The sequence below is a fragment of the Humulus lupulus genome, chromosome 1, assembly GCF_963169125.1.
Source record: "Humulus lupulus chromosome 1, drHumLupu1.1, whole genome shotgun sequence".
Taxonomy (NCBI): domain Eukaryota; kingdom Viridiplantae; phylum Streptophyta; class Magnoliopsida; order Rosales; family Cannabaceae; genus Humulus; species Humulus lupulus.
The window spans coordinates 34,663,718-34,687,743 of NC_084793.1; the positions used below are offsets into that span (position 1 = coordinate 34,663,718).

Consider the following 24,026-nt stretch of genomic DNA (forward strand, 5'->3'; position numbering starts at 1 on the left):
GCAGACCTAATTATGACATAATAAATCGTTCCAACGTACACTAGTAAACCAATACTATCGCTAGGGTCTGATATAGTTGTCATGCTGAGTAAGATAGAGTAGTGAATTTAGAAGGGGATCCGATCCCGAAAAATACTACTAGATAACATTGCACTAAGATATAGTAGTGAATTTAGAATGGCATCCGATCCCGAAAAATTATTACTAGATAACATTGCACTAAGCAGACCTAATTATGACATAATGAACCGTTCCAACGTACACTAGTAAACCAATACCACCGCTAGGGTCTCATATAGTTGTCATGCTGAGTAAGATAGAGTAGTGAATTTAGAAGGGGATCTAATCCCGGAAAAATATTACTAGATAACATTGCACTAAGATATAGTAGTGAATTTAGAATGGCATCCGATCCCGAAAAATTATTACTAGATAACATTGCACTAAGCAGACCTAATTATGACATAATAAATCGTTCCAACGTACACTAGTAAACAAATACTACCGCTAGGGTATGATATAGTTGTCATGCTGAGTAAGATAGAGTAGTGAATTTAGAAGGGGATCCGATCCCGAAAAATACTACTAGATAACATTGCACTAAGATATAGTAGTGAATTTAGAATGGCATCCGATCCCGAAAAATTATGACTAGATAACATTGCACTAAGCAGACCTAATTATGACATAATAAATCGTTCCAACGTACACTAGTAAACCAATACTACCGCTAGGGTCTGATATAGTTGTCATGCTGAGTAAGATAGAGTAGTGAATTTATAAGGGGATCCGATCCCGAAAAATACTGCTAGATAACATTGCACTAAGATATAGTAGAGAATTTAGAAGGGGATCTGATCCCGAAAAATTATTACTAGATAACATTGCACTAAGCAGACCTAATTATGACATAATGAACCGTTCCAACGTACACTAGTAAACCAATACCACCGCTAGGGTCTCATATAGTTGTCATGCTGAGTAAGATAGAGTAGTGAATTTAGAAGGGGATCCGATCCCGAAAAATACTACTAGATAACATTGCACTAAGATATAGTAAAGAATTTAGAAGGGGATATGATCCCGAAAAATTATTACTAGATAACATTGCACTAAGCAGACCTAATTATGACATAATGAACCGTTCCAACGTACACTAGTAAACCAATACTACCGCTAGGGTCTCATATAGTTGTCATGCTAAGTAAGATAGAGTAGTGAATTTAGATGGGGATCCGATCCCCAAAAATACTACTAGATAACATTGCACTTAGATATAGTAGTGAATTTAGAATGGCATCCGATCTCGAAAAATTATTACTAGATAACATTGCACTAAGCAGACCTAATTATGACATAATAAATCGTTCCAACGCACACTAGTAAACCAATACTACTGCTAGGGTCTGATATAGTTGTCATGCTGAGTAAGATAGAGTAGTGAATTTAGAAGGGGATCCGATCCCGAAAAATACTACTAGATAACATTGCACTAAGATATAGTAGTGAATTTAGAATGGCATCCGATCCCGAAAAATTATGACTAGATAACATTGCACTAAGCAGACCTAATTATGACATAATGAACCGTTCCAACGTACACTAGTAAACCAATACTACTGCTAGGGTCTGATATAGTTGTCATGCTGAGTAAGATAGAGTAGTGAATTTAGAAGGGGATCCGATCTCGAAAAATACTACTAGATAACATTACACTAAGATATAGTAGAGAATTTAGAAGGGGATATGATCCCGAAAAATTATTACTAGATAACATTGCACTAAGCAGACCTAATTATGACATAATGAACCGTTCCAACGTACACTAGTAAACCAATACTACTGCTAGGGTCTGATATAGTTGTCATGCTGAGTAAGATAGAGTAGTGAATTTAGAAGGGGATCCGATCCCGAAAAATACTACTAGATAACATTACACTAAGATATAGTAGAGAATTTAGAAGGGGATATGATCCCGAAAAATTATGACTAGATAACATTGCACTAAGCAGACCTAATTATGACATAATGAACCGTTCCAACGTACACTAGTAAACCAATACTACCGCTAGGGTCTGATATAGTTGTCATGCTGAGTAAGATAGAGTAGTGAATTTAGAAGGGGATCCGATCCCGGAAAAATATTACTAGATAACATTGCACTAAGATATAGTAGAGAATTTAGAAGGGGATCCGATCCCGAAAAATTATGACTAGATAACATTGCACTAAGCAGACCTAATTATGACATAATAAATCGTTCCAACGTACACTAGTAAACCAATACTACCGCTAGGGTCTGATATAGTTGTCATGCTGAGTAAGATAGAGTAGTGAATTTAGAAGGGGATCTGATCCCGAAAAATACTACTAGATAACATTGCACTAAGATATAGTAGTGAATTTAGAATGGCATCCGATCCCGAAAAATTATGACTAGATAACATTGCACTAAGCAGACCTAATTATGACATAATGAATGGTTCCAACGTACACTAGTAAACCAATACTACCGCTAGGGTCTCATATAGTTGTCATGCTGAGTAAGATATAGAAGAGAATTTAGAAGAGTATCCGATCCCCAAAAATTATTACTAGATAACATTGCACTAAGCAGACCTAATTATGACATAATGAACCGTTCCAACGTACACTAGTAAACCAATACTACCGCTAGGGTCTCATATAGCTGTCATGCTGAGTAAGATAGAGTAGTGAATTTAGAAGGGGATCCGATCCCGGAAAATATTACTAGATAACATTGCACTAAGATATAGTAGTGAATTTAGAATGGCATCCGATCTCGAAAAATTATGACTAGATAACATTGCACTAAGCAGGCCTAATTATGACATAATGAACCGTTTCAACGTGCACTAGTCACCGAGATAACCTATACTATATGTAATAATATACAGTGCATTATATTTTTTTCAACTTTTGTGCTTACATTTTTCTAATTTTTTTTATTTTTCATATTTTAAACAATACATATAAATAATATTTTTTAAAATATTTAAATAAATAATATTAAAAAATATATTTATTAAAAACTTGTTAAAATAAGAGGCTTTTTCATAAAAAAAAAGACATTATTTTTTAAAAAATAATGATGAAAATTATATAAAATAAGCTTTTTGAAATTAACAAAAAAAAAAATTAAATAATGTCAATAATTTTTTTTGAGAAAAAGTGTTAGAAATGAATATAAAATTAATTTTTTATTTAATTAATGGAGTGTCTATATATATTATTGGAGTGCAAATATAATGTCCCTAATATACAAATATATATTTTTTATTTTGAAACAACAAACAATTTTTTATTTTAAAAAATTCATTTAAGGTTTTTTTAATTCTAATTTCGTTTTGTATTATTAAAATAATTCTCATTATTAATAAAATCAAATCAATACTATAACTTAATGATTTATTAAATTCCCTAATTTTTTTTAGTTTAGGATAAGAATTAATTAAATTTGTAAATATCTACCAATATAATAAAATTATATAGTTTCATCTTATCAAATTTTCATTTAATTTAATTTTTTTAAATTCATTAAATCAAAAAATTGTGGTAGTTGTATTAAGTGTCTTAAATTATTAATGCTATTTTCTATTTATTTTTTAATGCATTTAATTTTTCAAATTTGTAATTAAAATTATAGTGGTTGAAATTAATGGGTGATTTTTATTAAAAATTTAATATTAAATTATAAAAATTGGTAGTAGCCGAAATTAATTGATAAATGATTCAAAAAGACAATATTAAATTAAATGTTCCTACATGATTACTAATTACATTTGGGAAGTAACAACATATTAATTATTTTTTCATTAAATTAAGAAAGTGTGGTTCTTGCATTAAATGACATAGTTTAATATTGTTATTATTTTTTCGGTTTTTGAATTTTTGTTTTTGTTTTTTTTTAATGCATTTAATTGGTCAAATTTGTAATTAAAATTATAGTGGCTGAAATTAATGGGTGATTTTTATTAAAAATTTAATATTAAATTATAAAAATTGGTAGTAGTCGAAATTTATTGATAAATGATTCAAATAGACAATATTAAATTAAATGTTGCTACATGATTACTAATTACATTTGGGAAGTAACAATATATTGATTATTTATTCATTAAATTAAGAAAGTGTGGTTCTTGTATTAAATGACATATTTTAAAGTTGTTCTTATTTTTTCGGTTTTTTTTTTTGTTAAATGCATTTAATTTGTGAAATTGCTTATTAAAATATAGGTGGCCGAAATTAATTGGTATCTTTTATAAATAGAAATAATATTTAATTAATGTGAATGCATGATTAGTGTTTACATTGGGAAGTTACAACATATTAATTATTTATTCTTTCAATAATTTTTTATTTTTTATTTTAAAGAAATCTAAAATATTTTATTAAGAATGTGAAAGGTTGCATTGTTTCTTCATAACACACATTATAAATATATCCCCATACAACCAAAATCGATTATCCTATTTTTTAAAAAAAAAAATCAAGTTTTACAAACATTCAACTACTATGTCTATCATCAACATATCAGATTCAACCTATTCAAAGAATGAAGATAACTCTTCACCCTTTGATTTTAAAGATGATGAAGTAAATTCTCCATTGAAGAAGATCAAGGTTGAGAAGTTTGACAATGATGCAAAGTCTCAATTGAAGAATATCAAGACTGAGAAGTTTAGCGGTGGTGAGAAAAATGTGAATCCACTTGATGCTCAACTAGAGTACAATCCAAATGTAATATATTTTGATATTATGTTCCAAGAATTTAATGAAAATATCAGTCGTCTACTTGAATTGAAGAACAACATGGATGAATTTGTTCGAGAGATGACAAGATGCACTTTTGCGATGCAAACTCTGCATGAATCAGTGGCCAACTATTTTGATGCAGAGAGGAAAAAGAACGAGGTGTGGGAGAAATATTTGAAGGAGAAGGAGAAGAAGATGACAAAGAAGAATGACAATTTCTAAAATGCTTCAAGTGTTTTTTTTTTGTTTTTTTTTTAAATTTATTGTTTCTGCGTGTTTCCTTAGGTCTTACTATAATATTTTTATTCTATTATGTTTTAATTTTTTTTATGGACATTTTCTTAAAAGGATTTGTTATGAAAAGAAACTTTTATTTCTTTTTGGGTCTTCAGATAAAATCTTATTATTATTTATTTATTAATATTGTTAATAATTTTGTTGGAGTGAAATTATCCAATTTTTTTTAAATCAATGCCGAAATTGTATATTAATTTTCGGTTTTCAATGTAAAATTTTAATTAAAAATTAACAATTTACCATTAAGCAATCTCTAAATTAATAGATATTATAAATTACCTAACCAATTATATTAAATGAATAAGATCCCTTATTGAGCAATATAGGACTAATATATAAATATCTAATTTCAAAACAACATAATTTGATTTTCCCAAGAGAATACAAAGAGATGTTTCTTTTAAAAAATCAAAATAGTTTTTTAATGCTAGCCGATTTTTTTTTTTTTAATTTGTGCATGCCGAAAATAATGATTTAAAAAAAAGTTTCAATTAAAAAATATATTTTCAAGGTAAAGAATATCAATAGTTATTGGTTATGATGTAATCTTATCAATAAATGCTCATTTATTGATAATAGAAAATTTGAAAAGTTGTATTGTTTTGTAGTTTATGGAAAAAATAAAATTAACTAAGTTAACATTTTTTGGGAAAAAAATGAAGAGTTGTATTGATTCATTTTTACCTATAATCAAAGTAGTTTGACATAAATCAAAGTTGTTTTTTCTTTTTAAATTTGTATTTTATACTGTAATATGGAAATATTTATTTCTTATTTTTGTTTTGATGTTCTATTATTGTTAGAAAAACCAATAGTCATCCATTATTTTAGGGTACATAAAAAATCATCAATTTGTTGTGATTTCCAATATAAGATTTAAATAATAAAATCTCAATTTTGAAATTAAAAATTTAATACATTAAAGAAATTAAAAATATATATTTCAATTAGTTCATTGGAAATTACATATACTTGCACCAAATAATATTTAAAATGCTACATTGGAAATTAAACAAACTTATTTCGATCAACAATATAAAAATACAAAAGTAAACCAAATTACTCCTCCACATCTCCCTATTTATTGATTACATTGCTACTATCAATGATATCTTGACTACGGTCTTCAGATATTTGAGATGCTTCACATAGTTGCTGTACAAAACAATAAATAAATAAATAAAATTAGATAAACATATACCAACCAGATAATGTTTCATACTGTAAAATTTTGAAATTAATTAAGATATACCAACCAGACAACGACGAAGTTGATGGATAATATTATTTAAACCATTTAACCTATCTCTAGATTCAAGGATCTTTGTAATTAAAATATTTTGCAAACCAACAACCATTGTGAGCAAATCATTTACTTTTGCCACCCCAACCTGTAAAAAATAAACTAATATAAAATTTCAAAAATAATTAAAATAATAATAAAAAAATAATAATAATACATACACATTTTACATGGTCTGGAATTTGAAGGTTCCCTTTGTTTACATCTGATGGTATATTAATAGTCATTGCATCACCATCTTCATCAGGTATGACAAAACTCCATGGTAGGATAGGAACATCACGGTCTACCTCATCTACACATACATGGTTTTCGTATTCCTAATTTTTAAATAGAAAAAATAGTTTAGAAAAATATAATCGAAGTGTTCTAACATAAACATAAAATGAGATCTCAACCATAGACACATATATAGATATGAAGATATTACCTTACAAAAAGAACAATAAGATTCACTATGAAGACAACGCCGAGTTCTACTTTCGAACATTGAAGAGGACGACTCCAAACTTTTCATAGGAGATCTATACCGACGAGCGCGATCTAAAAGCAATTTTGACCTGATTCGATTAGGAGACAATGAGTTATCATAAAAAATTTGTCTCTTCTTTCCAACCCTTCCTTCTAAATCTTTAGATCTACTTCTTTTATTCTTCATTCCCTTCCCCTCTACTCCCATGCGTTTTCTCTCTCTCCCTTTCTATTTTTTCCTCACACGTTTTTTTTTTCTTCTTTCTCTCCTTCACATGCTCACGAAAATCATGGTGAAATTCTGATTTTTTTATGTTTATTTTTTTACTTTGAATGAAGAAGAAGAAGAAGAAGAAGAAGAAGAAGAAGAATAGAGAGTTTAAGAAATGAGTGTGCATTTATTATGAAACCCTAATTTTTAAAATTTTAAATTAATTCAAAACTTGAAAAGAGAGCTTACCTCTTATTGGTTGGAATCACCATTCCTAATGACCAAAAAAAAAAAGCCAATTTCGAAATTAATGCAAAAAAAAAAAAGAATCTATGCTAAAAAAAAAAGAATCTTTACTTGTTGGTAACTTGATGTACCAAGTCACCTACATGACATGTCAGCATATTTGCACATTTATCTAGGTACCCATGTGTGGGTAATAACCATTGAGAACTTTTCCATATATATATATATTAGAAAAAGATTTTTGTTCTTAAATACACATTTTTTTTACTTTTGTACCGTTCTTATTTTAAAAAAAAAAATACGCACTCAAGTTTTCAAAAATACGATTTTCAAAGTTTCATAATTACGAAAATACGGTTTTTTGGAAAAATAACTAAAAAAACAACTTGAAAACAACTCACTGGACCAACTAAACATAAAAAAAAAAAAACCTAAAAACAATAAAAAAAAGAAAAAATACAAAACTGTAAAAATGTAAAAATGTAAAAATTTCCTTAAAACCGTAAAATTAAAAGAAAAATATTTGACTGTAAAAACGTAATTTTTAGCGAAAATTAATATTTTATGTAATTTTTCCTATTATAAAGGCAGACATTTAAAAAATAAATTGTTCACTATCGGAAATTTTGTACTAATTTAATAAAAAAAATGTGAAAATAAATTTTACTACTTTATGAGAAAAAAAAAGAGAACAAAAAAAAAAATATATATATATACAAGAATTTTTTTATTACATATTTATTTTAAGTAAAATGACTAAGATAAATAATTTTAAATCTTTTAATTCTATTTATAAATTTTACTTTTAACATCCTTCAAACTTACCTTACAATATAATATGGCATTTTTGAGAAGTTGTAGAGAGTTGGGGATTTAGAGGTCATGACTGATTTTTCCATTATGACAAATACATTTATTTACTTAACATATAATTAAATTGTTTGATAACGTTAAAATGAGTTAAACGGAGCTTTTAATTATTTATCCTAAATTAATATTAAATTTAATATTAATATCTGACTTTTCATATTCACAGTAACATTAAACAATTAATTTTTTTTCCTTCCCTTATTTTTTTGCAAAAGAAAACGTTCTTTCTTTTCTTTGCTCCTATTTTTTTCCAGAAAAAAAATGTTCTTTCTTTTCTTTGCTCCCATTTTATTGCAAAAGAATACAAGTAAGTAACATTTATCCCCATATTTAATATAAATTTATCCCCATATTTTTTATTGCAAAAAATAGGAGCAAAGAAAAGAAAGAATGTTTTCTTATACAAAAAAATAGAAGAAAGAAAAAAAAATTAATTGTTTATTGTTAGTGTGAATATGAAAAGTCAGATATTAATGTTAAATTTAATATTAATTTAAAAGAAAGAATTAAAAGCTCCGTTAACTTATTTTAATGTTATCAAGCAATTTAATTATCTGTTAAGTAAATAAATGATATGTCTCAAAATTATTGGTGAGACAGGGAGGAGACAGTAAATTGGGGACATGTGATTTTTTTTCGAGATATGATTGAGTGTTAGAAAAAGGTATTCAGTGCAAAATGGTCTTTAATGATATATGAATGTAAATAAATGTCTATCTTTTTAATTTTGCAATAAAATAGTTTAACCACATTTTTAATATTACATATTACCAAATATACCACTTAGCAAATTAATATTTTATTCTAAATATTTTAATATTATGATATATATTATTTTTTATTTTAAAGTTATTTTGATTTCTTTTCATTTTTTATGGGTTGCTGAATGATATATCATACCACAAAATATATATACTAAGTTTAAAAATAATATACCAACAAAATTTATAAAATTATTACTAAAAAGTGTATATACTATGCTAACAAAATTATATACTACTATTAAAATGTATATACCATGATACAAAATTATATACTACTATTATGTACAATAAGATGTAAACTAAATATTATAAAAGAAAAGATACGCCATATCACAAAAAACATATACACTAGTTAGAAAATGATATACTAACAACCCATTGCTGACCGCGTTTTTGGCCAACGACGTGTAGACGTCAAAAACGACAAAAACCTTCAAGAGAAATAAACGACACAGACGATTTTTATAGTGGTTCAGCCCCAATGTGTTGGTAATAGCCTAATCCACTTAGAGTTGTGATTATAGATCTACACTCAAGAACAGATGAACTTGAGTCAACTGAGTTTCTTCAGTGCAGATTACAAGAATACAAGAGTTCTCAAAATACAATTACTCTCTAGAAAATTAGAATTCAGAGCCCAAAAGTCCCCTTTATGATGCCATAAGCCTTGTATTTATAGGCTCAGGATCGTACATATGATGTCCTTCATAATCGGGATATTTTGTTATTCTCATTATATTTAATTTACAATAATATTCAAAATATAACAATACATTATATTCATGGGATAAATTGAGAGATTCCTGCGCAAGCCAAGACCGATTCTTGTTGAAGCCGTTTCTGAGATTTTTCATGTAGCCCTGCTCTGTCTGGTCAATCCATATCACATTCAGGCTGGTCGCCCAAACCTTCACTGGGTGGACACGCACCTGACTGGGCAGACATGCACCTGACTGGGCAGATATGCACTTAGTTGGGCAGACATGCACTTGACTGGTCGGACATGGTCATGACTGGTTGGACATGGTCATGACTGGTTGGACATGGCCATGACTGGTCAGACAAGGTCATAACTGGTCGGCCAAGGTCATGCCTGGGCAGATAAACATGTAACTGGTCGGACAAGGTCATGCCTGGGCAGACAAACATGTGACTGGTCGGACAAGATCATGCCTGGGCAGACAAACATGTGACTGGTCGGACAAGGTCATGCCTGGTCGGTCATGAATTTTGACTGGCCAGTCAAAATTCTTCACTGGTCTACCGGGTCACTCCTAAGCCAGATCACCCAACCATTATTTGTCATTTGTCATTTCTATTGCCACGTTATCGTTTTCAAAATTTGGGAATAACACCCATAAAAAACTTAAAAAATCAATATAATTTTAAAATAAAAACTAATTAAACAAAATTAATATACATGTGCCACTATATTAAAATCATACGCTCCTAAAATAATAAATAAAATAGTAGAAAATGACAATTAAGGTAATCAACAATGTAAAATGATCATTTCTCTATAATTTTTTAAAATGAGAATATTAGTTTCTTGGTGTCATTGTTTTGGACCATTTACTATAATTTCTCTTGGAAGAAGAGTGGGAGGTTTCTTTGAGTTGGACTTCCAATTTTGATAACATATGGTTGGTGAATAAGCACAGCATTAGCATAGCATACCCCATGAGAATGAGAAGAGGAAAGAGCTATTAATAGTAAGTTATAGATGCGCCCTTGGTTCTTAGGCAATCACCAATGACCAAACCAACCAATTTGGTCTCAAAAAGAGAGGCATACCAATACTATTGCGTTGCACATAATTGTTCCTTCCCTTAAACTATGGGCTGGAGGGATTGTGCCATTGTGGACCTTTCTCACGCAGCCGGACTTTTTGTCAATACTCACTAGTCACGACTACAGATGAACCCATTAATTAAATTATAATTAGCCACTAATTAATGAAATAAGGACAGATAACCTATGCATCACAATCATTTTACTACACCTTCTAGAGAATAGAATAACTAACATTCATTTCTCATTTAATATATGCATAGATACAGTCTTAACTCTTGACAACAAAATGGGTAGCAATTACTTTTGTACTCGTTACATTACAAAGTCAAAAAAGCTCTATACATTCACATACATTATACACTGATACCACATGACATGAGATAAATTTTCTCAAGTTCAAGAAGGGAATCCAATCTATACATTTTCTCTTTTTTCTCCATAATTAACTTTTTTTCATTTGATATAATTAAGTACAGTATATGGAAAGAAGAAAAAAAAATTATCGATATCTACATTTTCTGTAAATGCACAATCCATAACAAGGAGTGCAATAGTATATATGCACAGTTTGTGTGAAGAACTAAAACAAGTGTGAAGTGAGGTAGTAGTGTCCCTCTCAATCTTCCATGAAGTTTTAGCCCAAAAAAAAAGGTAATCCAATCCCTGTGCTTCTGCTCTAACTCAAAGAAAAGAATAGAATAGAATAGAATTTTCCAACCTTTTTTGGCATCACGAGCGATTCTCAAACAGATCAGGCAAAGTTATCTTTCCAGAATTGTTGGGGTCCAGCTTATTGAACTGATTGCATATTATCATTATGTCTTTCTCTCCTATCTTCCCCATCTCTTTAAGCTTGTATATTACGTATTCTGACTTGCTGAAAAAACAAGAATACCGCAAACCCAACAACAAGGGATAATAATAATGATTAATATTGATATATCATTGATTACATGTAATGTAACTCACCAAACAAAACAAAGTCACTAATTCTCTTACATTAGTCTTTGAATACTATAAAAGACCATTAAGCATAATCATGACTTTTTTGATATGCTTGTTTCCATTTCCATATATGGATAATCAAGTTGTAACAACAACTAGTGCCTATTTGTACGATCACATTTGCCTAAAATGTAGTAGCACTGGTAAATTCATCCAACTCATACAAGTTCAGGTTAACAAATAATGTTAAATATCATTGATTACATTTATTGGAAAAGATATCAAATGTAACATAAACCCGCCTAATCCTACATTACTTGAGGACCAGGAAATTATATCAATTGCTATGTAGAAGCCCGGAAAGGACTGGAACCTGGTGGCAAACAACATGCTTGACCATCTGAGCTTTGAGCTACCCTCTTGAGTGCAATTCTCTAACATTCTTTGAATACTTTAAAAGACCTTAAGCCTAATCATGACTTTTTGATATGATATTTCCTATTCCATGTAAGGATAATCAAGTAGTAACAACTAGTTGCCTATTTGTGCACATCTTGCCTAAAAAGTAGTAGCACTAGTAATGGTAAGGTTATCAAATAATCAATCAACAATGGTAACTATTTCAATGGTTTTGCTTAGATTTAATACTAAAAATAGGAATGATATGAAAAAAGGGTAGCATTTAGCTTACCTTATGAAACCATTATGATTAATGTCGGCAGCAAGCAAGTCCTCAACGGTGATTTCCCTATGCAAGACCCACTTAGCAATTCTCCTGTGCCTCTTGTCAATCCTGGCCTCAGCCAAATACAGGAACGCCCTTGCCACAGCCAGTGTCGATAAGAGAAGCCAAATGGCCGCAAAGAGCCTACCTTTAAGGGTCTTGAAGGCTCTGTCACCGTAGCCAACTGTGGTTACAGACATCACAGACAAGTAAATGGAATCCACCCAATCCAACTCCTCCCCATAATGCAAAAACATAACTCCAACGCTAATACACAACACCACCACTCCCAGAGCCAAACCCACCTTCAGCCTAATCCTCATCCTGCCCTTTGCCACATCTATGATATAATCTCTAGCAGAGAAGCCATGGTGGTGGTTGTTGTTGTTGTTGCGGTTGTGGTGGTGGTTCTGATCGTGGTGGTCTATTTGCTGCATACCAGTCAAGATGAGATTTTCTTGCAAGTCGAGCACATAATTAACAACCCCACTAAGCAAAATGTCAATGAAGCCGAAACCCACCAAAACAAAAACGCAAGCAAAGACCTTGGTCAAGGGGGTGAGAGGAGCGATGTCCCCATAACCAATAGTGCACATGGTGACTATACAGAAGTAGAGAGCGTCGACGACCGGGTGGGTCTCGACGCCGGAGAAGTGATCGGTGTTGAAAGAGTAGATGAGAACACCCAAAGAGAGATAAACAAGTAGCAAGAAGAAGGCTTGTCTGACGATGGAGCTGGATTCGGATTGAGGATGGGGCAGCTGGGGTGTCTTGGGTTTGAGGTCACGAACGACGGCCATGGCGGGAGCCGTCTTGCAGCGGTGGAGACTGTGGGTTCGTCTGGGTGCGGAGGAGGATTGAGGGTGGTCGAGTTGTTGGATTGGTACTCGGAAATCATGGTGAAGAGGGTTTGTTTGGGATTGAAGCAAAGGCTGAGAGTGATGGACAGCATCATCCTCCATGGACATGGAGGAAAGCAATCAAAGATTGAGTCTTTGTTGTTAATTTGGGGAAAAAGAGAGAAGAGAAGAGAAGAGATGGTTAGGATGGTAGTTGGGTTAATCTGGGAGTTGGAGTTGGAGTTGGGGCCAATTGGATTAAGGGACTTGGTATCATAGGCTATGACTGGAAAGTGGGACCCACAAAATGACCAGTCCTCCTCACAGGCTCTGCTCCTCTCTGCTAAAACCAAAGAAAAGGACAAACTTTTTTTTTAAGAAAAAAATCAAAAAAGGGCAAACATTTGTTTGTGGCAATGCAAAACATGACAAGTTTGTTCTGATTGGATTTTTAAATAAAATATTTTTTTTTTAAGAGAGAAGAGGTCTTAAGTCTAATAACATAATACTAATAATGAAGCAAATAATTATTGTATTATATGTCCACCACTACTGCTACTGACACTGTAGACTGTAACAACAAAGAGAAAAAGCCTGGTATGAGGGCGTCATCACTCTCTCTTATTATTCATTAATAATAATATTAAGGAGGAATAATTAAGGTCTTTCCCTTTCTTTAATCTTTTTAATAATTGGAATTTGGGATCTAGGTTGATTGCAACAATCATAATCTTTGAGTTGACGTAAATAAAAAGATGGGTATTGCTTTCCCACTTTTATATGCAGCTTCAATTATCACTATTCCAATTAGATTATTATTATTATTAGTTTTTCTTCCTTCCTAAATGTAAATGCTATAATTTCTACATATTATAATGTGCACTTTCTTATTATAGTATATGATACCCTTTTCCATTACTTATTATCTCTTATATTATACACACAATAATGTATCATCACATTCTATAAAAAAACGTGTCATCATATTCCAATGGACTCAAGGATGGGCTGGGCTTCATCATTCTAAAACTCTACTTATAGTAAGTAGACTTGAAAGGGCCCTCATTTGGATGGTTCCGAGCTCTCATGCTTCACAAAATAAATCGGCCTAAACTTTAGTATTCTTCTTACCCATGTGGCTATATGTACAAATTTTGATAGTGTTCTAATATAATTGTATTTAAGAGTTTATAGTTTTTAAATTTTATAAGTAGGGGTCTCTGGACTTGTGTTGTATATCATCAACTTTTTGAATATGTTGGAGGTTGGAGGTTGGAGGTTGGAGGAGTTAGTTCGTGATACTGATAGTTACCTAAATCTATTATAGGGAAAAGACTATGGTGCAGACTTTTTTTTTTCCTGCACTGGTTGTGTTTTTTATACTCTGATATTTTTTTTTTATATGATAGTGTAAATTAAGATATTCTGTAAATTTTTAAAATTTTTTAAATAATTTACAGTGTCGAAAATAATGTTCAAATAGCTTGTTACATTAGTGTTTTTTTTTTTAATTCGCATATAAAAGTTAACTGTTTAAATGTTATTTTTGACACTATAATTTATTTATAATTTCTTGAAAATTTACAGGGTGTCCTAAATGATTAAAGTGTACATTGTCATATAAAAAAATTAAAAAACAAATTATTGATGTGTAGAAAACACAAAAAAACAACATCAATATAATAAAAAAAGTAGATACAATATACTCACTGCCTAAATTTATATTTAAAAATATATGAAAACATAATTTTCTTCTTATTATTAACAAGATAAATACTCCTTTGACATTATTGACTCAATAAAATAAACTCAAACTCACATCTGCCAAATGTAGATAAATACTCCTTTGACATTATTCACTCAATAAATTGAAATTCATATTTGCCACATGTGGACAAGCTAGAGGCAAAAGTTCAAAGAGAAATTAAACATTCTAATTTCTTTTCCGCCAATGTATGAGAGCATCTTCAATATAGTATCAAAACTTTAGTGCATTATCATATTTAGCACATTTTAGTAAAATTATCACTTCAATAATGTTTTTAAAAGTAAAAAGTGTGTCAAAATTAGCATAATAATAAATAATTTTATTTATTTATTATGTTGTCACTAATTATTATATTTTATAAATTAATAATTAATGATTAACTATATTATGTTTTTATTTACTTTGTTTTTACAATAAAAAATGAAAAAAAATATATTAATTTTTGTATATTATCAATAAATATTAAATAAATTATTAATTTTTTTAGTTAATTTAGATCTTGTGCATTTGGACACAATTACAAATATTAAAGCAAACATAATATTAACTCATTTTTTGTGTCAAATTTAGCACACAATTAACATCTTATAATAGAGATGGTCTGATATGAACCTAATTAATAAAGTTGCTCAATCATTAATGCATTTTCTAATCTTTCATTTCAATGATTGAATTTCATAATTACAAACTATATATTATGAAAAATGCTAAAAAGCATCATAAGTGTCCAACACATTATATAATTATTGGTGCAAATGAACGTGGAGTCCTATATATATATTAATTAAATTAAATTATATGAAATTCGATAACTAAATTATACCAATAATAATACGTCTCATCAGATGATGTTGTAGATTTTAGAGTACTTGTAGATGACGTTGTAGATTTTAGGGTACTTATAGCAATGCTACTATATTAAAGTGGAATATTTTGTATCGAACAGCAAAGAATGGCTTCCATCTGGGATTTCAAGAGAGAAACTCGAGATGATATGATTAGGACATAAATTCACGTGGAATAGGTACTCACCTTGATATATAACAGACAAGACATGCATGTGGATCAAGCTTAAGTGCTTGAGTTATACGTGTGCATCCTCAATAAATGAGGGCCCTATATATGAAATGAAAAGTTGTCCAGTTCAAAATGCCTGATTTGTGATCTACAAAGTTCCACATATGTAAATAGTAACAAGGAGCCTTGGTCTTCAAAACGAACTCATATTAAATTAAGCTGAGTTTACTTTAGGGTATTAAATGTTAAGAATTGGTTTTCTTTTCAGAAAGAAAGAAATAGTATTGATATATCGTAGTATATATATACATAATTTAGGATAAAGATGTAATTTAATGTTTGAGTAATGATACATGCACACACAAATTACACACTCATATGGAAAATCATTTAAACCAATCATATTTATTTATGATGGGCCTTGTTTGGAGAAATCACAGCGAGGAATTTTGAGAAAAGGGCAATTACAACATAAGCCTACCTAAGCGGCAAAATTAGGGTTTGACCCTAGTTCCTCTGTGAATCCCTAGCCATGGTGGTCGAGCAAGATGCATATGTACACACCACCACCGAAGCTCTCTAACTCACGGTCGGTCCAGCTTCCCTTTTCCCTTACCTGCACCACATAGCACCCGTGAGCCAAAGTTCAGCAAGAAAACTTAAACATGCTCATAAGTAGTTAATAACATATTATAGAATCATAATCAGCATGCCTAGCAGTAATAACCTGTAATGCCCCGAAATCCCTAATGTGGTTTAATGGCTGGATTAGTAGGCTGGGAGGGCCATAATTGTTCAATTACGCCATTAAATGATAATATGCATGTATATGTGAATTATATTATAATATGATGTTAAATGCATGCATGTGGGTCCACATTTCATTACAGGGGTGTTTTGGTAATTTGGCCCGTTGAGGGTGTAATTGTATATTTGTATGCATGTCGGTGATATATTGTTGAGACCACATTATAATGTGGGTTTGTTCGAGCTATTCGGCATGAGACGATCTTGGAATATTAATCAGCGGTCTAATCATAACAAGTTTAAGTTCGGGGCTCGGGATGAGTCTCGGGGTGATTTTAATGATTAGAGCATTGCCGGGAATTCAAGGGTAACGGGATATGAATTGTTGATGTTTGAGAATATCAAGAATAGCGGGGATTGGAGAGCGTTGATTATGATTAACGAGATAAGTGGAAAATACCAATTTTGCCCTTAGGAGCCTTTAGAAACCCTTATTATACCTAGGGGTATTTTGGTCTTTTCACCCCTAGGATAGATATAAGCCATTTATGGCTGTAGAAAGAAGAGAAAACAGAGCATAAGTTCAAGCTTCTCCCGTACCTTTTCTCCTTCTGCTTTCTTTGTGATTTTTGAGCCATTCTTGAGGATGTGACTTGGGAAGTAAGTCTTGGCAGCTTAGGAGTGTGTTCCTCCATTGAAGAGCATCATAATCTGAGCTTGAGGTATGTTTCTAGCCATTAAATTCCCTGGTTTGCTCTGTTTTAGTTCTGGTTTTCAATTGGGATTCCTAGGTTGGATGATTGGTTTTGTTGAGAGTTTTGGCTAGGGTTCTTGTGGTTGTGATGCTTAGGGTATATGAGGATGGTTTTTGGGTTCATTTGGCACCAAAAATGAGGTTTGGAAGCATTGGAATTGAGTTGGAATTGAAGGAGTCAAAGAAGGAGGTTTCAGGGGAGAATCAGTTTGGGGGTAGCGCTACAGCGCCCATCAAAGGGCGCTATAGCGCTACACAAGATTGCTGATGGGCGGTTTGGGGTTCTGAGTATAGCACTGGGGCGCTATTGAGCAGCGCTGTAGCACTACTCTGTTCCTTCAGAATCCCATTTTGAGTGTTTTTAAGGGTTTTTGGCTCGGGGTTTCAATCCTTAAGGCCCGGGATCGAATCTACTCACCGTGTGGGCATGTTTTGAGGTCCCGAGAGTGGGGTTTGGGTTAAGACCCTTTTATTGTTGATTTTCATTAATGGAGGTTATAATTGGTTATGATTAGGTAACCGCTAAGGAATCAAAATGTCGATCATTCTCAGGAGTCGTTCTTATTATATTTCTCGCTCAAACCGGAGGTAAGAAAACTGCACCCTGTATATATGACATGCATGATTGTTGTTGAGGCATGTTGGTTGATAAATGTGGACATTGATTGCATATTAAGTGCTAGCAGATGTTGTTTACTTGTGTATGGCACTGATTAGTTAGGGACGGCACTGGTCGCGTATCACTGACCTAAGAGTCAGAAACGACATAAGCGTCCTGAACGCAAGGCCGAATGAAGATTAGATCTAATCGATATCAGCGTTGAATGACTCTAAGGCATTAATGCTGGACTAACCCTAAGGTTGATGAAACTTATAGGCGCTTGGCTAGTATAGGACTAGTTACTCAGAGCCAGGGCCTAAGGTCTAGGTGACTGCTTGTCCCATGGCTAGGGAACGATGTTCCATGGTTATGACTCTATGGTCATAAGGTAGGTTATGTTGATTACTAGTCATCATGCAACTAACATGTTCAAGCTAGTGAAAGAATCACTTATCTTTAAAGCCCCGGTGACCCTATCGTCGCATGGCTATTGGGAATTGAACCCACCTTAGTGACTTTTCCAATTGTCACTTCTCTGGTTCGGACTGAAAGTCCTGAATGATTATTATGATCATTGTTGATATTATATTCATGCTATATTGTGTTTTCTTGCCGGGCTTTGGCTCATGGGTGTTATGTGGTGCAGGTAAAGGGAAAGAAAAGCTCACCCAGCCTTGAGTGGAGAGTTTAGGTGGTGCTGTGTACATATGCAGCCGCTTGACCACCACGGCCAAGGAGTTCTCAGAGGAACTAGGGGGTTTACCCTATTTTTGCTGCTTAAGTCGGCGGGTTTGTAAATTTGAAACAGTAATGAACATTTTGAGTTGTAAATAACTTGTAAATGTTTTGATGGGCCCATGAACAGTTTTATGTATTAAATAAAATATATCATTTCCTTTTGGTTGGTTTTCCACCTTAGCCTGTTAATAACACTTAGATGCATGTTTTTAACCAAAGGACTCGGGTAGCGAGTCAAATTTCTGGTTCACCGTAACTATTCTGGGGTAACCAGGGCATTACATAACCCTACTCATGCATGCATTCAATCCAGATAAGTGACTATGGAGTGACACCAGACTCGTTGTCCTATATAAGTGACTATAGAGTCACCTCAGGCCCATTGCCCTAGGATAAGTGACTGTAGAGCCACCCTAGGGCCCATTGCCCTATCCTCTATATAACCAGCCTTAGGGCTGGCCAAGCGTACCTGGTGCTTTATTTTCCAAGCGACCATAGGGTCAGTCAAGCGTATACCATGCTTCTGGATAGGCCTAATCATATCGCTATTGCCACCCTTGAATTATAAGTCAAGCCTTTCGGCCAGTGCTTAGTGCGCTATTGCCACCCTTGACTTATAAGTCAAGCATTTCAATCAGATAATACAGACAAGCATAAATCATTTAACAATTTTCCAGATACAGAGCATTCAAGCATGCTTAATCAAACAATCACAGACATAATCATAATGGTGCTCATTCACAAGGGCCCTAGCCCTAATCATAACCCAGGGTGTAGTTTTCTTACCTTTGGTCCAAGCATTGAATAAATAAAAACAGCCCTCAAGCATGATCCCCTTCCGAGCCCTAGCGATACCCTAGTCACAATCATAATAAATAATATCCATCAATATCGAGTAAATAAAGGCTTCCGGACTGGGTCCTAGCCTCCGGGACCTCAAATTCTACTAAATCGGGTAGTAGAATCCTTCCCAAGCCCTTAGGTTCAAGTCCCCGCAACTCGAAACCTCACTTGGCCAACTTTCCCAACTAGTGTCGCGACGCAGCCCTGAAGGGTCGTGACACACCTCAAGTCAGAGAGTCCCCAGCCTATTTTCCCTAGATACGTGTCGCAGCGCAGCCCACAAGGCACCATGGCACCAAGAAGATTCAGAGAACCGCCCTAGCCTCTGAGTACATTCAGGTCGCAACACTCCAAGAACAGGGCCGTGACACAACTCCGCAAACCCAGATTTCTAACATTTTCCAACTATTTCCTTCGTGCCAAAACTCCTAAAAACAGTCCTCAAACCTCAACCAAACCCATAATTGAGTTCTAAACCCATAACATCACATCATAGGCAGCACATTAGCATCAAAAACTAAACCAAAACCTCATCACAACCCAAAATCCCATCTTTGAGTTCAAAACTCAAGAACACCTAAAACCAACCAGAAAATTCATCAAAACAGAGTAGAACTCTTACCTCAATTAAGGTTTTATGACCCAAAGCTACACCTTAATCCAATTTATGCTCTTTCACTCTTCAAATGCAAGTAAATTCTCCTTCAATTCAAAGAACCCAAAACCAATTAAGAGAGTAAAAGGGACAAACGAGAGAGAGAGAGAGAGAGAGAGAGAGAGAGAGAGAGAGAGAGAGAGAGAGAGAGAGAGAGAGAGAGAGCAAGCTGAGTGTTTTGTGTTTACTGAGTCACTTCTGAGGGCTTCTAGTGACTAAGTCTATCCATGGGCATGAAAAGACTAAAATGCCCCTTGCCCAAAAGCTTTCTCTTTAATGCCCTCAAGGGCAAAATGGTCTTTTGCCACCATTTCCCACCAATCTCAATTAATGCCTCATAAATTCCCAATTAATCACCAAAAAATTCCCATTACCCGATAAATCCCGGTAATGTACTAAATTACCAAAATACCCCTAGGTTCACCTGGACCAGGTATTTGACCCCGTTGTGACTAAATCGCTAACTTGCTCACTAGGATCGCCTTGTGCCGAATAACTCAAATATATTCACATAATAATTTGGTCTCAATCATAAAACACATGTATTTACAAATATACCATCAACGTGTTAAAATTACGAAAATACCCTTCTAATAAGAAACGGGCCCACATGCATGCTTAATACACCTAAACATGAAACACTAGTCATATCATAATATAACTCACATAATTCATACGATCATACATATAATCATAAAAATGCACGTAATATCACATACACATATAATTAATCCAATTATTGCCTTCTTGGTCCCCTAATCAAGACATTAAGCCTTATTAGGGAATTTTGGACGTTACACGATACATCGCCTGCATCCAGGCTACGCGTCGCCTATTGGTGTAACGCCCTGGTTACCCCAGGACAGTTACTGTGAACGGTGAACTGGAAATTTGACTCGCTACCCGAGTCCTTTGGTTAAAAACGTGCATCTAAGTGTTATTAACAGGCTAAGGTGGAAAACCAATAAAGAGGAAATTATATATTTTATTAAGTACATAGAACTGTTCATGGGCCCATAAAATCTTTTACAAGTTATTTACAACTCAAAATGGTCATTACTAGTTTAAATTTACAAACCCGCCGACCTAAGCGGCAAAAATAGGGTAAACCCCCTAGTTCCTCTGAGAACGCCTTGGCCGTGGTGGTCAAGCGGCCGCATATGTACACATCACCACCTTAGCTCTCCACTCAAGGTTGGGTGAGCTTTTCTTTCCCTTTACCTGCACCACATAGCACCCATGAGCCAAGGCCCAGCAAGAAAACACAATATAACATGATATAATATCAACAATGATCATAATAATCATTCAAGACTTTCAGTCCATATAGAGGAGTGACAATTGGAAAAGTCACTAAAGTGGGTTCAGTTCCCGATAGCCATGAAATGTCTATAATTACAAGAGTGCAGTCTCATATTTATAGTGGAATAATCATGAGATTAATAAATTAAGATTATTTAATTAAAGAGTTTAATTAATAATCTCAAATTTATTGGAGCTTGGAATTATAGGTCCATAGGTCCCCATAGCGGCTCTATCAACACTGTTCAAGGTAAGAGTTGATATGAAGGAAAAATAGTTTAAAGACATATTTAAGAAGAAATTTGTTCTTCAAACCAAATATGCAATTATATGATAATAGTGATTAATTAATTCATTACAAATTAGTTGTAGTTAACAAAATTAATTAATATTTAATTATTGTATAATTTTCAAAATTATATTTGTTATCCCCAAAATTTGAAAATGATGATGTGGCAATAGAAATGACAAGTGGCAAGGAATGGATGGGTGACCTGGCTTAGGAGTAGCCCAGTAGGCCATTGAGGAATTTTGACTGGCTTGAGAATTGTCATGATCGACCAGTCATGACCTTGTCCGAACAGTCACGTGCTTGTCTGCCCAGGAATGACCTTGTCTGCCCAGGCGTGACCTTGCCTGCCCAGGCATGACCTTGCCTGCCCAGGCATGACTTTGTCCGACCAGGCATGAACTTGGCCGATCGGTCATGACCATGTCCGACCAGCTAAGTGCGTGTCTGCCCAGCTAAGTGCATATCTGTCCAGTCAAGTGCATGACTGCCCAGTAAAGGTGTGGCCGACCAGACTGAAGGTGATATGGATCAACTAGATAGAGCAGGACTACGTCAAGATTCCCAGAAACGGCTCCAACAAGAATCGGTCTTGGTATATGCGGGAATCTCTCATTTATCCCAAAAATTTAGTGTACTGTTACATTTTGAATATTGTTGTAATTTAAATATAATGAGAATAATAAAATATCCCGATTATGGGGATATCATCTGTACGATCCTAAGCCTATAAATACAAGGCTTATGGCATCATAAAGAGGACTTTTGGAATTTTAGACTTTTGAATAGAATTTTCTAGAGTGAGAGAAAATACTTGTATTTGAGAGAATTTATGTATTCTTTGAATCTACACTGAAGAAACTCAGTTGACTCAGGTTCATCTGATCTTGAGTGTAGATATATAATCATAACTCTAAGTGGATTAGGCTATTACCATCACATTGGGGCTGAACCACTATAAAATCGTATGTGTCGTTTATTTTCTCTTGACGGTTTTATCGTTTTTGACGTTCTCACGTCGTTGGCCAAAAACGTGGTCAACATTTTGGTGCTTTCGTTGAGAGCCTGAAGAGAAAGACAGACGGTCCCTGAGATATTATGGCGCCTAAGAACACCAATGCAGCCTCCAAGAAGATAGGCTCCTCTAAAGAGTTTGCCAGATCAGAAGGTCCTAGCCTTCAAGATCGGGAAACTGAGCCTAGAGTCGTGCTCGAGGATGTAACCCCAGAGGTTGAAGAGCTCCAGGAAGTCATGAGCGCCTTCCAGGAGGAGATGGCACAGTTCAATGCCAGACAGGAGGCGTTCACTGAAGAAATGGCTAGGCAGAATGCCGCATTCGAGCAACAAAGACGGGAGATGGACGCCAGGAGTGAGGAGATCCGGCGACAGTAGAAGGAGGCCAATAGGCGACATCGCGAGGCTGCACTCACTCTCGAGGCAGCTATGCAGCTGACTCAGGCCAGTGCCCAAGCTGCACCTGGAGTGGCAGCCACCCCAGGAGCAAGGACCACAGAAGCTGGTCGTAAGAATACTGATAGACCCTACTCTCGCGGACCAAGCAGGGGTGGTAGTAACCCACCTGGTCGTGAAGAAGATGGAGTCCGGTCGCACACTGCCTCAACTCAAAGGGGGAACTCTAGAACCCCCTCAAGGAGCCACCGATCAGAGACTTCCAGGTCAGGAAGTCATAAGTCAGGTAGCAAGAAAACACCTCCTGAGCAGGAGCACAATAGAGCTCCTCGAGGTAAAGAAACTTCCCACTTCAAAGATGGTCATGGGCGTAATGAAGCTACAGTCATCACACTGACCAGTCGAAGGAGAAGAATAATGACAACCATCGAGGAGGAAAAGATCGCCCAGCTCAGACAGGAAGGCCACCACTGCATCCCAACCAGCGCAGTGGCAAGGAGCATGTTCCACCCAGCAAACCTTCCGAGAAGACTCGGAGTACAGTATTCGATCGATTGGGAAAGCACACTACTCAGAAGGATCTAAGGGACGTCATAGCTGATAGAAGAAGGATCGTCCTGGTCGAAGGGCAAGAGCCAATCTGACCTACCAGTTGAGTAGAA

At 34.0% G+C, this 24,026-nt stretch overlaps 2 protein-coding genes across 2 annotated transcripts; both read right to left on the reverse strand.

The window, feature by feature from the left end:
- Positions 1-6,022: 6,022 nt before the first annotated feature.
- On the reverse strand, positions 6,023-7,734 carry LOC133822647 (uncharacterized). Its single transcript, XM_062255087.1, has 3 exons — positions 7,308-7,734; positions 6,807-6,936; positions 6,023-6,696 (listed from the first exon to the last, which is right to left on the reverse strand). The coding sequence occupies exons 1-3, from the start codon at positions 7,328-7,330 to the stop codon at positions 6,502-6,504; spliced, it is 348 nt and encodes a 115-aa protein (XP_062111071.1). The 5' UTR covers positions 7,331-7,734; the 3' UTR covers positions 6,023-6,501.
- A 3,315-nt stretch (positions 7,735-11,049) lies between these two features.
- On the reverse strand, positions 11,050-13,794 carry LOC133790836 (two-pore potassium channel 5). Its single transcript, XM_062228636.1, has 2 exons — positions 12,369-13,794; positions 11,050-11,609 (listed from the first exon to the last, which is right to left on the reverse strand). The coding sequence occupies exons 1-2, from the start codon at positions 13,367-13,369 to the stop codon at positions 11,462-11,464; spliced, it is 1,149 nt and encodes a 382-aa protein (XP_062084620.1). The 5' UTR covers positions 13,370-13,794; the 3' UTR covers positions 11,050-11,461.
- Positions 13,795-24,026: the final 10,232 nt, after the last annotated feature.

Excerpts from the sequence above, each read along its gene's own strand:
- LOC133822647 (XM_062255087.1), bottom strand. The coding sequence starts at position 7,330 with ATGGTGATTCCAACCAATAAGAG. Across the intron at positions 6,937-7,307 it reads GTGATTCCAACCAATAAGAG|GTCAAAATTGCTTTTAGATC; the intron begins GTAAGCTCTCTT and ends TAATCGAATCAG. Across the intron at positions 6,697-6,806 it reads CTTATTGTTCTTTTTGTAAG|GAATACGAAAACCATGTATG; the intron begins GTAATATCTTCA and ends TTTAAAAATTAG.
- LOC133790836 (XM_062228636.1), bottom strand. The coding sequence starts at position 13,369 with ATGTCCATGGAGGATGATGCTGTCCATCACTCTCAGCCTTTGCTTCAA. Across the intron at positions 11,610-12,368 it reads AATCATAATGGTTTCATAAG|CAAGTCAGAATACGTAATAT; the intron begins GTAAGCTAAATG and ends TTGTTTTTTCAG.